Genomic DNA, 19,089 nt, shown 5'->3' on the forward strand with positions numbered 1-19,089 from the left:
CATGAAAATTTACATACAGATTATATACATCCGAGAATTTATGTCATATTAACTGAAACTCTCTCTTGTACTAACCCTTTTCATCTTTATTTCATCTCTTTGTTAATTTTTATTTTTTTTTTATTTAGTATTTTCATTTAAAATAATATTTTAATAATCCATCAGGTTGGTCTAGTGGTAAAACCGTCGTCGTAAATCAACTGATTTCGAAGTTCTCAGGTTCAAATTCTAATAAAGATTAAAAACTAGATCGTGGATACCAGTGTGTTCTTTGGTGTTTTTTTTTTTTTGTTTTTTGTTTAACGGGATCACCGTTAGGATTTGTTTAAGAGGATGAAATGAATGATTTGTATAATATGTGTGAAAATGTCATGCCTTACTGGGATTCAAACCCGGAACCTCCGGATGAAAGGCCGAGACGTTACCACTCGCGCCACAAAGGCCGGCTCTTTGGTGGTTGGGTTTCAATTAACCACACGTCTCAAGAATAGTCGACTTGAGTTTGTTGAAGATTACAAATTTACCGGAACGGTTAAATTACACTGATAAATCGTTAATGACTTAAATTGTTGATGCGACTATAAAAATAAAAGTATTAAAAAATATATATTTTTTTTAATAACTAATTTTTTTAAATTTAATTTAAATTTATTTATTTTTTTAATAAATTATATGATTGATTTTTTTTTTTTACACAAGTATCTATAATCTGTTCCTTCAGAAAAATAGATGTGTTGAATATCTATAATTAACTTCTAGGAGAGAAGAATTCAACAACAATTAACTTCTTTATATTACTGTTACGTTTCATGTTGAGCCGGTTAGTGCTGCACTCTAGCATCTATTAGTGCTGGCCGGCGAGTTAATCTAATATGATCATTCTACGTTAGAATCCCGCCCAGTGCGGTCCCATTTTTCATTTCATCCGGATGGACAATTAGCGTTAGCTATATTCTACGTAAGAATTCCGAACTATGTGATCGTGTTTTCATTTCAATCCAAGGGGACTCATAGTTTTATTGATAATGTTCAAGATCAATTATGATTAAGTTTAATAACTATTCTAATTCAATCAAAATGTCAAGGGTGACAAGAAATTATTAATAACGATTTAAGAACATAGCGTTGCTTTTCATTTCATCATCTACCATCTCATCAAAAGTACAGTCCACACTAGGTCTAAATTCTACCGATTATTTTTTATTCTTGTTACAACCTTGTAACAAAAGGCTGCCATTCGATAATAATGATAAAACCATTTTTATTTGTAACGTGTGAAAAATTCCAAACCAGATCTCGAACTCAAATTTCTGGATATATTAGGTCTCTCTCTCTCTTTTTCCTGTTTACCCTCCGGTAACTACCGTTTTAATAATTCCTCAGAGGATGATTGAGGATGATATGTATGAGGTTAAATGAAGTGTAGTCTTGTACATTCTCAGTTCGACCGTTCCTGAGATGTGTGGTTAATTGAAACCCAACCACCAAAGAATACTGGTATCCACGATCTAGTATTCAAATCCGTGTAAAAATATCTGGCTTTACTAAGACTTGAACGCTGTAACTCTCGACTTTCAAATCAGCTGATTTGGGAAGACGCGTTAACCACTAGACCAACCCGGTGGGTTAGGATATATTAGGTCTGTTCAAAATATAACCGAACTTTATTTTTTATCTTTCTTATTAATTTTACAGTTTAGTGGTCCTTGTCCCGTTGAAATTACTCCACTACCCTATTCACACACTTTTCTCAGCGGTGTTTCCACTTTGCGAATCAGTCCTGGATAGCTTCATTTGATATGACTTTAAAGGTTCGTGACGAATTTGCATAAATGTCATCAATAGTCTCAAAACAGCGTCCTTTCATCACTGATTTTAATTTCGGGAATATCAAAAATCGCAAGCAGCCTGGTCTGGCGAGTAGAAAGTTCAATCATCATCTGATTTTTGGCACAAAACCAATTGACAAAGCCGAATGTGTGGGCATATTGTCTTAATGAAGGAATATTCACAACTCTGGTTTCTTTTTGCGGATATTTTCAGGTAACCGTTGTAAAATCCCTTGATATTATGTACGGTTCACTGTTTCATCTTGAGGCAAGAATTCAAAATGCACTATTTCATTAAAATCGAAAAAACTAGACAGCATCACTTTGATATTGAATCGAGACTGACGTGTTTTCTTGGGGCGTGGAAATCCATTGCTGATCCATCCTGATGATTCAAGTTTTGTCTCGATGTCGTATCCGTAAAATGGGTTTTCGTCTCCCGTTCTGATCCTTTGCACGAGTGTTTCTTCGTCTCGTGTTGTTATAGAACTTGCCGACAAACGTTCACTGGTTGTTCTCTCCGCTGTTCATTCTCGACCGGAATTCGAACCCGGAACCTCCGATTAAAGACGCTACCATTCCGCCACGGAGATCAGTTATTTATACTTTATGAATAATCTGTATATAAAAAATTAATTTAATTTTTTTTTTACGTAGTACTGAGATATATATAAAATTAAAAAAATAATATATGAGTAAAAGCCGTGTCATTCATAAAATTTTGTATGAAGTAGTAATAAATGTTAAAGAAAATGGCCAATAAAACAGACGGGTTTTAAAATAATAAATGAATTTTTTTTTTATCGTTCGCAAAAAGAAAAGTTATATAACTGTTTTTTTTTTCTTTTTTTTAAACTTCATGTAAAGTAATAAACAAAGTTTATATGAGAAAAATATTGTGAAAGTAAGTTATTGTAGTTTAGTCAATAAGTAGACTGTTGGTGGTGGTTGTATAAAGCGCTCTTAGTGGAGGAAAATTGTACTATATTTCATTTCTTTCATGTCATAAAATAAAAAAGAGCAATCTAATTTATGTTTATTATATATTTATTGTCTGTTATATGTTACATTAAAAAGTTATAAAAATAATAATAATAATAATAATAATAAAAATATTGCAATTTATTGGAAAATATTTAAATGCGTTTTATTTTCATGTAATAAGCTTTGATAACGATATGGGAAGATGTTTTTATCACCTAATTAAATAACCTAGTTTATCACCATAAGCTTTTTGTTCGTACAACTCCAGGCATACTCTCACGCACGCACACTTTCTCTCTTCTCTCTCCCTCAATCACTTCTCACTCACACTCTCTCTCTCTCTTGCACACACACACACACACACACACACACACACACACACACACACACACACACACACACACACACACACACACACACACACACACACACACACACACACACACACACACACACACACACACACACACACACACACACACACACACACACACACACACACACACACACACACACACACACACATACACACACACACACACACAGAGAGAGAGAGAGAGAGAGAGAGAGAGAGAGAGAGAGTGAGAGAGACTTTTTTATACCTACAATGTATGTTGTATATTATGATGTGTAATGTGTTACACAAAATAATAAATATATATTATTTTTATCTTTACCAAAGTTTTTTTTCTGACAAAGAAAGAACATATAATTTATCTATCAGTTCTATAGAGAGAGAGAGAGAGATTGAGAGAGGAGGAGGAGGAGAACATCCTTAACGTGCAAATGGAAAACTACTTTATTGAAAAAAGTGTGCAACTTCTCCATATCTAAATATTAAAAAATATTAAATATAAAAATGTATAAGAAAAATATATATAATCTTCTTCCTATATTAATAAATATAAATTTTCCAATATTAATAAAATAGAAGCATCTTAACAGATTTACACACCTATCAAGAAATATTTGAGCAAAGTTTTATTACGTATTATAATGTTAAAGAGAGCTTTTATCGGTACAACTCTTTAGTCAATATCATTAACTAATTTATTCATGCATAAACGGAGGTTTAATCTTTTGTATACGAGTTTGTAAAGAAAGGAACAACTTTCAGTCTGTACGACGTATCCTAGATTACGGATGGATAACTTGTGGTGACTTTGCCTGTTTACTGCTTAAAATCAATAGTCTGGAAGAGTGAATTTTATGAAAGGTTATCCAAGAATTTTCTTCTTTTTTTTACATGCATACATACATATATATATATATATATATATATATATATATATATTAGGATTATTATTATTATTACGGGGTGAATGTGTTATACAGCTATTAAAATTAAATTCAATGATTTTTTTCTACATTCATTCACTCATCAATAGATTACTAAGATACTTAATAACAGGAAACCAACCTCGTGGCTGAACAGGTAGCGTCTCTGTATTTCATGCGAAAGTCCCGGGTTTGAATCCCGGTCAAGCGTGGTATCTTTTCAGACGACACCAGTTTCTACCGGGTTAATGACTATATAGCTGTTGATACCCGTTTTTTCATGTTTTTTTGTGTTGTCATTTAACTGATTTGATGCAGCTCTCTCAAGATTCCCTATCTAGTGTTAGTCGTTTCATTTTGGTATACCGCCTACATCCTATATTTCTAAGTATTTGTTTTGCATATTCCAAACGTTGCCTGCCTGCACAATTTTTTTCTTCTACCTGTCCCTCCAATATTAAAGCGACTATTCCAGAACGCCTTAATATGTGGCCTATAAGTCTGTCTCTTCTTTTAAATATATTTTTCCAAATACTTCTTTCTTCATCTATTTGCCGCAATACCTCCTCATTTGTCACTTTATCCACCCGTCTGATTTTTAACATTCTCCTATAGCACCGCATTTAAAAAGCTTCTAATCTTTTCTTCTCAGATACTCCGATCGTCCATGGATAGGAATATTTGACAAAAGTATAAAATTTAATAACTTTTCTAATGTTTTATTTTTTATTTATCAGTATTATTCTGACAACCGTGAAAGTGATGAATACATTTTGGGTCCTGGCTAGATAGGAAAAGCGAGCGTTACGAACCCTGACCGGCTAATATGTAATAATAATTAAGTATTTTTTTGTGTGTGTAATTTCAAGCTTACCAGATTATATCATACTATAATATAACCCTACTAGAATATTCACCCTAGATAATTTCTTTGTAAGAGTTTGCCGTATTTGTAAATGTTATACGGGTGTTTAAATTAGCATGTATTTAATTGAGGATATTTTCAATGTTTAATAAAATTCCGCTCTTTATTTTATTTATTTTTTTTTTTTTAATCTCAGTTACTAATTTTATTATAATCTTTTTCATATTATTTTTCTTCTTTTTTTAAAATAATCTAATGCCTAATGGGATAGATTTTTATCATTTTAATATCTTACAAATGAAATCGTTTTCCTTCTGTAAGATTTATTTTAAAAATAAATTAAAATTTACAAAGCAGATGGTATAAATTTTATTCTTTTACATCTTTTATTTGTAAATTACAATATATATAAGAAATAATTATCGTATACCCAACCCAGTCGTAAAGGAATGTACCATTACGTTACCTAATACCATTTGTTATTCTGTCATTTCAATTAATTATATTTTAACGTTCATTTATTTGTTTTATATTATTTTCTTTTTATATAAATATCTATACACAATAGTATAAAACTAACATAAATTTCTGTCTCTGTTGTAAAATTTATCTCGTTTTGACGTAACATATAATAATCATTACGTATGAAATTGATAAAAAAAATCTTACAAAAAATTTGTTATAATGTCCTGGCATTGTTATTTATTATTATACTAGCTTCCCGTCGCAGCTTCGCTCGCGCTGCATGGTTACTTGTGTGTTTATGATTTTTAGTCAAGTAACCAGAGGTAGGTGCAGCCAAATTATAATTCTACATCATGGATACTAGTTTTCTTTGGTGGTTGGGTTTCAATTAACGACACATCTCAGGAATGGTCAACCTGAGACTGTACAAAATTAAACTTCATTTACATTCATACATATCATCCTCTGAAGTAATACTTTACGATGGTTCAGAAGGTTAAATAGGAAAAGAGAAGGTGTAGCCAGTCGTACATACAGTAACGATGATAGATTAGTTAAGTAACAGTACCTGCTTAAGGGATACCTTCCCACCCCTTAAAAAAATCGGAATTCATAAAACTACAAAAATGGTTTTTAAATATTTATCTGAAGAGTATTTGCAAGGCCAAATCTATTGAATATCTCGTTTAGTATAGTCGGAAATGGGGAGAATATAAAATCATTGTTCAAATTTGTTTTACCTTTATTCATCCCCTTTGAGAGTCGAATTTCAAAAATCTAACAATTGATCTATTCATATGAAGATTACACTCACCAAAAATTGGGTGTATTTCTTCGATTGTTACCGAAAAATTAAAAATCTGATGTGGACATCACATGACTTCCTTGTACGTCTATTAAATTATATATACACAGTTTTACTGCACTTTATTTAAACTTATTTCATTTGAAAATGAGATATGATCCTCCAATTCTTTAATAAAAGTGGACAGTTACATAACTACTAAAATATTAATTTTTATTAACTTCAAATATATATACAATTATTATTTAAAATAATCTTACCTGAAATATTAAGATAGAGTAAAAGTCCCTTTATTACTCTTTAAATAAATTGTTTACCAAATAATCCAAAAACTGATTATTCTACACCGTAAGGTCAAAATTAATGTATATTAATTTTGGTAATTTCTGGTGTGTATCTGAAATATACACCAGAAATCTTGTATAATTACTCGCAAGTGAAAAAAAATTTTCAACAATCACTTTAAACTGAATATAATTCAAAACTTTCATTTATTTTTCTGTCAAATAATTAAATAAAAAGATTTTTTTAAAATAAATATACAACTTTTATTGGAAAAATATAGTTAAAAGAAGACAGACTTATAGGCCACATACTAAGGCATCCTGGAATAGTCGCTTTAATATTGGAAGGACAGGTAGAAGGAAAAAATTGTGTAGGCAGGCCACGTTTGGAATATGTAAAACAAATTGTTAGGGATGTAGGATGTAGAGGGTATACTGAAATGAAACGACTAGCACTAGATAGGGAATCTTGGAGAGCTGCATCATACCAGTCAAATGACTGAAGACAAAAAAAAAACAACTTTTATAAGAATTTGTAAACCCTACAAATAATACGATTCTCAACTACAATTTTTTAAAAAATTAATTGTAATAGATAATTTTTGTCCATAAGCTTAGTTTCCATTTAAATATAGTAAAATATATAAAACTAGTTGATTATATATATATATATATATATATATATATATATATACACACACACACACACACAATAATAATAATAATAATTACTGTAAAGTTTCATTGACATACCTTTTTTTTTACAATCACTTTTAAAATGTCATTTAGAGGGGTTTTTAGAAAACCTTTTAAATTAATATATAAATGCGTTCCGACATAGATTAATTAATTTACGCGCGCGCGCACGATCACACAGAAACACACAAGCATATATATATATATATTATTTAACTATACATAAAGCAAGATCTATTAATTTTACCCAATTCTTTTTCAACCATGAACTGAAATTTTACCCTAAACACACAAAAAACATTTGGGTAATTTCCTTAATTCTTTTTCACCTCGGATATCATTTTTTTAATTACAATCTCTTAACTTGACATTTATTAAGAAAAAAAACCGTATGTATAAAAAAATAATGACGCGATTTTTTTTTTTGTCTTCAGTCATTTGACTGGTTTGATGGAGCTCTCCAAGATTCCCTATCTAGTGCTCGTCGTTTCATTTCAGTATATCCTCTACATCCTACATCCCTAACAATTTCTTATACATATTCCAAACTTGGCCTGCCTACACAATTTTTTCCTTCTACCTGTCCTTCCAATATTAAATCGACTATTCCAGGTAGCCTTAGTATGTGGCCTATAAGTCTGTCTCTTCTTTTAACTATATTTTTCCAAATGCTTCTTACTTCATCTATTTGCCGCAATACTTCTTCATTTGTCACTTTATCGACCCATCTGATTTTTAACATTCTCCTATAGCACCGCATTTCAAAAGCTTCTAATCTTTTCTTCTCAGATACTCCGATCGTCCAAGTTTCACTTCCATATAAAGCGACACTCCAAACATACACTTTCAAAAATCTTTTCCTGACATTTAAATTAATTTTTGATGTAAACAAATTATATTTCTTACTGAAGGCTCGTTTCGCTTGTGCTATTCGGCATTTTATATCGCTCCTGCTTCGTCCATTATTAGCAATTCTACTTCCCAAATAACAAAATTCTTCTACCTCCATAATCTTTTCTCCTCCTATTTTCACATTCAGTGGTCCATCTTTGTTATTTCTACTACATTTCATTACTTTTGTTTTGTTCTTGTTTATTTTCACGCGATAATTCTTGCGTAGGACTTCATCCATGCCGTTCATTGTTTCTTCTAAATCCTTTTTACTCTCGGCTAGAATTACTATATCATCTGCAAATCGTAGCATCTTTATCTTTTCTCCTTGTACTGTTACTCCGAATTTTAATTGTTCTTTAATATCATTAACTGCTAGTTCCATGTAAATATTAAAAAGTAATGGAGATAGGGAACATCCTTGTCGGACTCCCTTTCTTATTACGGCTTCTTTCTTACGTTCTTCAATTATTACTGTTGCTGTTTGGTTCCTGTACATGTTAGCAATTGTTCTTCTATCTCTGTATTTGAACCCTAATTTTTTTAAAATGCTGTACATTTTATTCCAGTCTACGTTATCGAATGCCTTTTCTAGGTCTATAAACGCCAAGTACGTTGGTTTGTTTTTCTTTAATCTTCCTTCTACTATTAATCTGAGGCCTCAAATTGCTTCCCTTGTCCCTATACTTTTTCTGAAACCAAATTGGTCTTCTCCTAACACTTCTTCCACTCTCCTCTCAGTTCTTCTGTATAGAATTCTAGTTAAGATTTTTGATGCATGACTAGTTAAACTAATTGTTCTATATTCTTCACATTTATCTGCCCCTGCTTTCTTTGGTATCATAACTATAACACTTTTTTTGAAGTCTGACGGAAATTCCCCTTTTTTATAAATATTACACACCAGTTTGTATAATCTATCAATCGCTTCCTCACCTGCACTGCGCAGTAATTCTACAGGTATTCCGACTACTCCAGGCGCCTTTCTGCCATTCAAATCTTTTAATGCTCTATTAAATTCAGATCTCAGTATTGTTTCTCCCATTTCATCCTCCTCAACTTCCTCTTCTTCCTCTATAACACCATTTTCTAATTCATTTCCTCCGGATAACTCTTCAATATATTCCACCCATCTATCGACTTTATATATATTTCATAATTAAATTATATTTCAATTAGAACACATACAAGAAAATGAGATATGAAATTAGAAAATTTCATTTAGCAAACAATAAATATTTTATTTTCCCTCCATAGATAACATAAATAATTAAGTAAATTCTTCCGCAACGCGTTAAGACAGTTTTCTGTTATAGAAGTTACTGCAGCTGTTATCCTACGAACATAAACACTTTCATTAACATATCCCTACAAGAAAAAGGAACAAGTTTAATATAAGGGAATGTCGCAGGGTTAAATTGTAGTGCCAAATCTGTTGGGGTCCCGTTCGATTTTTCATTTAATAAACGACAGACTCGGAGAACCCCCACCTTTTTAAATACTTCAGAATCTCCATTTATTCGTAGAAATAGCCAGTCTTGCAGTATCTCAAGATAACAATGCCCTATTACTGTAGTTTTTCTTATTTTTGTTGTAGTTTTTCTTGTAAAACAAGAAAGGGCCATTATTTTTATAAACATAATTTTGTTAAATGTTTTGCCAACTGAACTAAATAACGTTCATGAATTTGCGCTGCGTTCAGCCGCCCAGTTCATCATCATTGGTCCGCTCTGCGCCAATAATTAAATATTGGCGCAATAATTGGCGCTCTGCGCCAATTAAAATAAATTTGTGATGTATACATACATGACTTCCTTTTTTTCTTTTTTTTTTTAACTTCCGGTTCCACCGTTAGTCATTTTTCAAAGGATGAAGATGAATGATTTGTAGCGTGTGTGATAATACCATGCCTGACCGGGATTCGAACCCGGGATGCCACATGACTTCCTTGTACGCCTATTAAAGTAGGTAGTAGTATCGGTCCAAACCACGGACACTTGAACGATTGAAAGTCAACATTGAACAAGCTGTATTAAATATCCAGCCATAAATTTTGAAAAAAGTTGCAAGAAACGCTGTAAAAAGAATTGAAGCTTGTATTCAAGAAGATGGCGGCCACTTCCAACATTTACTCTAAATGTAAGGTAATGGATGTTAATAATAAAAATTACATTTACATTTACACGTGCCTTTTTATTATTTCAACACCTACCAATATAAGGTTGGGTTGCGTTTTATATGGGACATCCTGTATAAAGTATCTTTTGTCATTTACATGAAGAGATGGACTCGTACTAATCGGTATGTACCGTAGAAAGGGATCCCATATTGTAAAAGAGTAGGAGGTTTAGAGGCTAGACTCATAAGGAAAAGCCCTTCACTATCATGAAGTACAAAATCACATGGTATCTGTAAAAGGCTTTCCCATCCACCGACAAAAAAAAAAGGTTAAAAAGCCTACTTTTAAGTACCTAAATACCGCCGGTCTCCGTAGCGCGAGTGTTTGCGTCTCGGCCTTTCATCCAGAGGACCCGGATTCGAATCCCGATCAGGCATGGCATTTTCAGAAGCCTATAAAAGGATTTTCCCTCCTCCGACAAAAAAAAAGTTTATAAAGCCTATTTTTAAGTACATAAATCCCGCCGGCCTTCGTGGAGCGAGTGTTTGCGTCTCGGCCTTTCATCCAGAGGTCCCGGGTTTGAATCCCGGTCAGGTATGGCATTTTTACCCGCTACTTGTCATTCATCTCATCCTCTGAAGGAACATCTGACGGTGGTCCTGAAAGATAAAAAAAAAACTACCTAAATGCTTATTTTACAGTATTAATTTGATTTTAATAATGTAAATTACTGATAACATAAGCAACTAATAAATAAAATCATTGTAATAAAATATAACTGCTAAGTTATTATTTACTTAAGGAAACTTAATTTACATGGATCTTGTAAGTAAAATTTAATTCTGAATTACAGACATTCGGGTTAAAAATTTTCATTTTAACCTAACATAGTGGAGATGTGTGTAAGTGAATGTGTAAAGCACATGCATTAGTATTAGGGTACACATTCCACTCTGGTATTTGTGAAAACCACACAAGAGTAGGGTAAAATCTAATATGCAACGTATAAATAACATGACATTTTAAAAATACTTTGTTTTTATTTCGCCATTCAAAATACTACAAACTAAATTCCAGAAATTCTTTTTTTTATAAATAATGTATATATCTTTAATTTCATACAACCACAAATTAAATAATATTCTAACTTGTGCAAACACACACACACACACACACACACACACACAGAGAGAGAGAGAGAGAGAGAGAGCGAGTGTGTGTGAGAGAGTAAGACAGACGCATAAAAGAAAATTATTTAAGTTCGTAAGAATAAAGATTTTCCCTTAAATTTAAATTGAATTTTTTTTTTTTAATTTAGAGCATCTTTTCTCAAATGAAAAATTATTGAAAATATGTTTGAAATATTTTTCCATCATCTTGGATCCGACATATTGAATCAAACTTTTTTACTTCCTTGTACGAAGTAAAGGAAGTATTGTGATCGCGAAAAATTTCATTTTTCAGATTTCAACGAAAATATCCATTTTGACGACGATCGTATCTCACTTTTAAATGAAAAAAATTTAAATGAAGTGCAGCAAAAATTATTTTTATGTAATTTAATTGGCGTACAAGAAATTCATGTTGTGTCCACATCAGATTTTTTTTTTAATAAGAAAACGTATATGTTATAAATGATTTTAATATAAAATTTTACAAGAAAAACGATGGCAAAAATTTTTTTTCAGTTAATAACTTCTTTTCAAGAAATCAAATTTGCAAAAACGTAAAAGTCATAGTAATGATAAAACGAGGTAAAATTCTCAATATATATATGTATTTCAACCAGTTTTTCCAGCTTGCTCCAATCTCACTCAGTCTCTCTCTCGCCCTCTCTCTCTCTCTCTCTCTCTCTCTGTCTGTGTGTGTGTGTGTGTCTAAAGGCAAAATCAATTACTGCTGCCGGCTTGCCAGGCCTGTAGCTGCAAATGTAAGTAAAAATGTACCGGTACGAGTAGTCCTGAACAGATTGAGGTCCACCACTCCTGAGACGTGTGGTTAATTTAAACACCTGTATCCACAGTCTTACATTCAAATCTGCAGGGTGTCCCATACAAAATGCAACCCAACCTTATATTGGTAGGTATTGAAATAATAAAAAGTCATGTGTAAATGTAAATGTAATTTTTATTATTACCATCCATTACCTTACATTTAGAGTAAATGTTGGAAGTGGCCGCCATCTTCTTGAATACAAGCTTCAGTTCTTTTTACACCGTTTCTTGCAACTTTTTTCAAAGTTTGTGGCCGGATATTTAATACAGCTTGTTCAATATCGACTTTCAATCGTTCAAGTGTTCGTGGTTTGTCGCAGTAGGCTTTTTCTTTGAGGTAACCCTGTAGAAAAAAATCCGCCGCAGTCAAATCTGGAGATCTTGGTGGCCACAAGTCTCGATCGATAACACATTACCGAAGAATTCCTCGACGAAAGCAGAAGTTGAACCTGCGTAGTGCGATGTCGCACCGTCATGTTGTAGCCGGCAGCGTCTGTCTTCCTCTTCCAAGAGTGCGATGAACTGAAATAAAATATCCTGATATCGTTCTGCATTAATGGTGTACTCGAAAAAATAGGACCGATTATTTTCTTCCGCGATATCGCGCACTACACGCCCGACTTCTGCGGGTGTAATTGTTTTTCGTGATAAACGTGGGGATTTTCAGCGCTCCAAATTCTACTGTTTTGGCTGTTTACGTAGCCATCCGAATGAAACCGCGCTTCATCTGTGAAAAATAACGAATCCGTAACGTTAATTCCCTCGCGCAGAAATCGACGGAACCGTTGACAATATTGTGGCCGTTTTTCTTTGTCGGGCTCAAGAAGTCGATGAACCGTTTGAATGCGATAAGGTCGTAATTGTAATCGTTTGTTCGCCCGAAGAACGGTTGATTTAGACAAATTAATTTCAGCAGACAAACGTCTGATCCATTTATTTGGCGAGGCGAGTAATCTGTCTTTGATTTAAGTGACTGTATCTGTATTCAACACCGACGCAGATCTTTTGTGTTCCTTGTTATTAACAGAACCGGTCTCTCTAAATTTTGCGACTAACCTTAATACTGATGTTTTGTTAGGAGCCTTTTTATCTGGGTACTTATGGCGAAACAAATCGTGCACTGCAACCGCTGATTTCGTACTGAAGTACGACTCAACAATGAAAACACGTTCGTCTAGCGAAAACACCATCTTGTCTCTAGTAATACACTGAACGTTATGATTGATTGCATTGTTGTTACAATCGGTAGTGTTCTACTGCGTTGCCGCGATGTTCAGATGTTGGACGAGTCCATTTCAGTACCGAGTAGGGGAGTAAGCTTGACTTTTGAAATTTCATGGATGAGTGATTGATGGGTTGCGTTTTATATAGGACACTCTATATGTAACAGCAATTGCCATTACAAGGACTCGAAACTTAGAACCCTCAACTTTGAAAATCAGCTGATTTTGCGATGATGAATTTAACCACTTAACTAACCCGGCAGGAATTTTATCGATAGTTGTTTGAATGTAATTTACTTTTCTTATAATATGTATAGATAAATTTTTATTTTAAAAGGGAAATTTTATATTTAAGTTGATAATTATGAAATAAAGTAAAATATTTATGGAAATTTTAACGCTATATTAAGTAAAATAACTACGAAACAAACTAAAGTTTTGAGTAATAAAATATTAACACTAAGATAAAACTTTTCAACTAAAAATAAAATTTTATACTCAGATTTTATTATAATTAAAATATTTTATATTAATTTTTTTTTTTATTAATTGTCAAAAAAAAATGCTGACAACACAGTTGTAGAACTTTCCTGGCACGCGGCTAAAGCTGCGTTCCGGGAACAATTGCGGGTTGTTTTTTATGCACGGCTTATACACACAACTTAATTTAAATATAATATTTTTTCGTTTATTTATTTCAATGATTGTACGGAAAGCGCGTGCGCATACCGTATTTAATTCGCGCGGGTATGGTGTCGGTCGGTACTAACTAAACTAAGGTAATTTTACAACTTATACAATAAATTTTGTTTGTACGGTCGGCAGTAGCCGCCAGCCTTAACGCACCAGGTACCGAGTCAACCGGCAATCGCATTTACTACCCTGCCAGATCGAGTTACTTTGTCGCACTTTAAATAATATTCATTTATTTAAATTTACCGCTCACCTGTGACGTCACAACATATCAAACGACTACATCAGAATTTTTTGGCGAGAGTGCGATTTTCCAAAAGTTTTCTTCCTAAATTTTTAACAAATGTGCCTAAGAAAAATATATGATCTTAATTAGGTAAAATCTCGAGATAATGAGGATGTCCTTCCTGTACAGCCTCACCCGCTTGACCTTTAAGTTGAAAATTTAATGGCATCAATGCTCCTTATATAAAAGTAATCAGACCAGGTTTGGTGAAAATCAGTTCAGTTGTTCTGGAAATATAAGCCGATTAGAAGCCAACAACTAACACACACATCCACGTACATACGAACATTAATATCCGGAAAATTTCCATCCGGTTTTTTAGTTTCCTTAGGTGTCAAAACGTGAAGATCCGATGGAAACCACATTTTCCCAAATTTGACAGATTACAATACTTTCCGTCTAGATAGCGCTGTAGGAAATTAAAAAAATGTATAAATAAATAATCTAAAACTTCTTTTACTAAATTTAATTGAGAGATTAAACATACATATCGAGAGATATGCACATTATATATATATATCGATTGTCTTTTTGTTTATCGATCGTTGTTTTTGTCAGTATCGACTTCGTCAGACAGTTATTATGTGATTAAATATTATGAAACTAATAAATAACATGTAAACACTCCGGAGACAAATAATAATAAATTGTGAAATATTCAGGGTAATCGGTTCAGTAGTTTTGAGTTATTACAACACACACAAAAGAGATTGTCTTTTATTTATGTAGATTTAAATAAAGTTATTTTACGCCAAATATAAATAGTGTGTATTTCGATTCCAATTTTTTTTCTTTTACCCAGATTTCTCAAAAATTACTAAAAATTAAGTTCTGGAATCTATTTTTTTCAATTCTTTTCGTCCGATTTCATATGAAACCAGTAAATTTATCCCTTAATTTTGAGTTTCAATAACTATAGTTTCACTCAATTTTACCGAAGGCGAAGAAATCAGGGTAAAATTTTTGCCCTCCGACTTGCGCTAACGATACGTTTTTGAACCTGTCCTTTATAATTTGTTTTTTTCTTATTTTCACCAGTAGAACATATCCTGAAAGCTTTATACATTCTTCTTGAATGACTCTTTCTAATATGTTTTGAAATACAGGGTTATCATAAAAGAAGTGCGGTTTCAGTAATTCATAGGAAGATTGTAGTGAAATTTCTAGTTGTTATATGATATCCCTGAAGCCTCCAACCCAAAAGTTTCTTTATCAGAAGTTGTAACCACACGTCAGTTATTGTATTGTTGTTGCGGTGAGTTTACTGAGTTATTATGTTCTCGGATAAAGACAAAGCAAAGTGTGTTTTATTGATGGCCGAATTAAAATCCGTAATTTTAGTTCAACGTGCGTTTCGACGTGAATTCGGAAGAGATCCACCACACAAAAATAACATAACACGTCGGTTCAAACGATTCGAAGAATCCGGATCGGTTAAGAAACAGAGATCGACCGGCAGACCAAGTGTACCGGACGAAACGGTTGAACCAATTAGACAATCGGCAATTAGAAGTTCTGGGAAGTCCATCCCCCGTCGAAGCGTCGAATTAGGTATTCCAAAATCAACAGTTCACAAAGTTTTACTTAAAAAACTGAAATTGCACGCTCATAAAATCCAGATACTGCAGGAGTCGAAACCCGATGACGATGTAAAACGTTACAAATTCGCTGTTAAAATCTCGGACAGAATAAGTGAAAACGAATCATTTTTAGACGATATAATTTTTACAGACGAAGCTACATTTCACGCGAATAAATGCGTTAACAGACACAATTCACGAATATGGGGCTCTGAAAACCCACACGCAATTATTGAGAAACAACGCGATTCGCCAAAAGTTAATGTTTGGTGTGGTGCGATGAAAAATAGGCCCTTTCTTCTTTGCTGAAAAAAAAAAAACAATTAATGGAGTTGTGTATCTTGACATGTCAACCGATTATTGCTTTCCTCAGCCGGATAAACTCGAAAACATTCATCGAGTTCATTTCCAACAAGATGGCGCTTCCCCGCACTTCAATGCATCGGTCACGGACGCTTTGAACGAAAAATTTGGAGATCGATGGATAGGCCGGCAAGGACCCGTACTTTGGCCTCCAAGGAGTCCAGACCTGACACCTTGCGATTTTTTCTTGTGAGGGTACATCAAAAGCGTTGTTTATACACAAAAAATTCGCGACCTAAACCGCTTAAAAAACAGGATTAATGAAGCGATGACAACCATTAACGAAGAAATGTTAACTAATGTTTGGAGAGAAGTTGAGTATCGTTTAGACATTTGTCGAGCGACTAAGGGCGCACATATTGAAATTTATTAATTTTGTAAAAAAAATGTTTGAGACGACAAATTTGAAAAATAAAAAACATAAACTGTAAGTAATTCTGTTTTAATTTAAACCATGTTCAAAACCGCACCATTCTTTTATGATAATATTGTATAGTACCGTAATTTAAATAATAATATTAAAATATATATTTTTTATTATTACAGGTGGACCATCAATTATTATACTAATTTGGGGTATTGTTAAAAGTTTGACACCAGTCACTGGTGATATACAGGTAAGTGTTTTTTTTTTTAAACAAAGTATTTTGTTTTGTTTAACCAAGCATCCGTTTTAGTATAAGTAAAAGGTGAAGAAAGAGTAATAGTAAAGGTGAACAATTGATGGATTACCTACTCCTACTTTTAGGGCGAGTTCTACTAATGACCCTTCTGTTTAACTCATTCTACGGTAGACTACAAATTTCCTGTATAGTTGATTTTTTTTACCTTCCTAATGCAAGAATAAAGAAAAGTAAATTGAATCTGTAAATAAAGGTTAATTATATATATAAATTATAATTATTATTACTCATTGTTTTTGATAAATGAAGTATGAGTAATATAAAAAAATTGGGAAAAAATTGCTTTTATTTATATAAATGAATTCACAATAAATACAGAATGATTAAAAGAAACGGGAAATTTTTAAAATTAAATAACGTTAATGAAAAATTTTTTTTAGAAAATGAATTTTATTTCTTAATTGTACAAATGTTGCCATTTTAGGATACATACATTTTAGTTTATTTTGTAAAGATGACATCTTCCAGGTGACCTCCTCTTCTACGTAAACACTCACGAAGTCTCTTCGTTAAATTGTTCTTGGTTTGACGTAGCATCTCAATTGGAATTTCCGCAAATGCTTCTCGGATCTTTGCCTTCAGTTCTTCCGTTGTCTACTGTGGAACGCTTTGCTTTTAAGGTGACCCCACAAAAAGTAATCGCAACCTGAGAGATCAGGCGATCTGGGAGGCCATCTAATGTCACCGTTTCGTGAAATGACACGTTGTCTAAACAATCGGCGTACAGCTGCCATCGATATTCGTGCAGTACGTGACGTTGCTCCGTCTTGTTGAAACCAGGCTGTTTTAAGAATCGGTGGAAATCTCTTTTGTTGTTCCACAACAAAGGTTTCAAGCACGGCTACGTAACGAGCCGACGTCACTGTAATCGCAAGACCGTTGTCATCCTCAAAAAAATAAGGGCCTATAACACCGTAACATGATATAGCACACCACACGGTCGCTTTCTGGCTGCGCAACGGACGCTGTTGTAGCTGCGTAGGATTTTCGTGTGCCCGGTATCTGAAATTTTTCTCGTTAACAAATCCACTGAGGTGGAAATGCGCTTCGTCTGACATCCACAGTTCGTGAACAAACTCTTCGTTATCGTTTATCTTCTGAAGCATTACATTACTGAAACCGCATCGTTCGGTTTCAGTTCCTGGAAGATCTGCAAATTGTATGGATGGAATTGCAAGTCCTTCACTAACATTCTTCGAAGACTTGAACTATGAGATTGTAAAGATGCTGAGAGACGACGGATTCACCGATGTGGACTTCGTGTGACAGCATCTTGTAAAACTTGAACATTCTGTCGTGTACAGACGGTTCGCTCACGGCCTGGAGGTTTCTTTTTCATTGCCGAAACAGTTTCCTCATAATTAGATATCCGTGTTTTAATCGCACGTGCTGATGGCACAAGGTCGTGCCGTCCCAGATTAAAATGAGGGCGAAATTCTCTACGCCGTGTTTTAATCGCACGTGCTGATGGTACAAGGTCGTGCTGTCCCAGATTAAAATGAGGGCGAAATTCTCTACGCGCTCCCTCCACACTGTCATTGTTTTTGTAAAACGCTTTGATAGCAAATGCACGTTGCCCACAGCTCCAAGGATCCATGACAACTAAATGGCAGGTTAGGTTAGAGAGGCTGCGCTATTAAGTGGCACCAATCGCCCACGGCTACCAACATAACTTTCAAAATTTCCCGTTTCTTTGAATCACCTATATAAAAAACTACGTTTTATTCTTGTATAAATAAAGATTTATGTTAAAAAGTTTTCCTTTCCCGGAGAATAAATATAGAATTTATATTAAAAGGGAATCAATATAGGCTATTGGGATTTTTACAAATCTTTACGTTTTACTATAAAACTAGTTCATCTAGACCAAAAAAAAAAAAGCTAAGCGACCGGAAGTTCCCTTTACTCTGTAATAAAGCCAGTTTAATGGGGCTCTGTTGCTGCCAATCGCACCCCTGATATCGTTCACTACTGCTGGAAAGAGTGGGGATGATAAGCCGTGGTAGGGATCGTCCGGTGTGTTCATTTGTGGTGGGATGACGTTAGTCGTA

At 33.5% G+C, this 19,089-nt stretch overlaps 1 protein-coding gene across 1 annotated transcript in view; it reads left to right on the forward strand.

Annotated features, from left to right (window-relative positions):
* The window catches only part of LOC142333875 (diuretic hormone receptor-like), a 635,861-nt gene that overhangs the window by 530,932 nt on the left and 85,840 nt on the right, over positions 1–19,089 (forward strand). Inside the window, exon 8 of the mRNA XM_075381453.1 lies at positions 16,902–16,972. Within this exon, the coding sequence (XP_075237568.1) occupies positions 16,902–16,972 (71 nt within the window). The remainder of the gene's footprint in view (positions 1–16,901; positions 16,973–19,089) is intronic.

The sequence above is a fragment of the Lycorma delicatula genome, chromosome 13 (assembly GCF_047948215.1).
Source record: "Lycorma delicatula isolate Av1 chromosome 13, ASM4794821v1, whole genome shotgun sequence".
Classification (NCBI taxonomy): domain Eukaryota; kingdom Metazoa; phylum Arthropoda; class Insecta; order Hemiptera; family Fulgoridae; genus Lycorma; species Lycorma delicatula.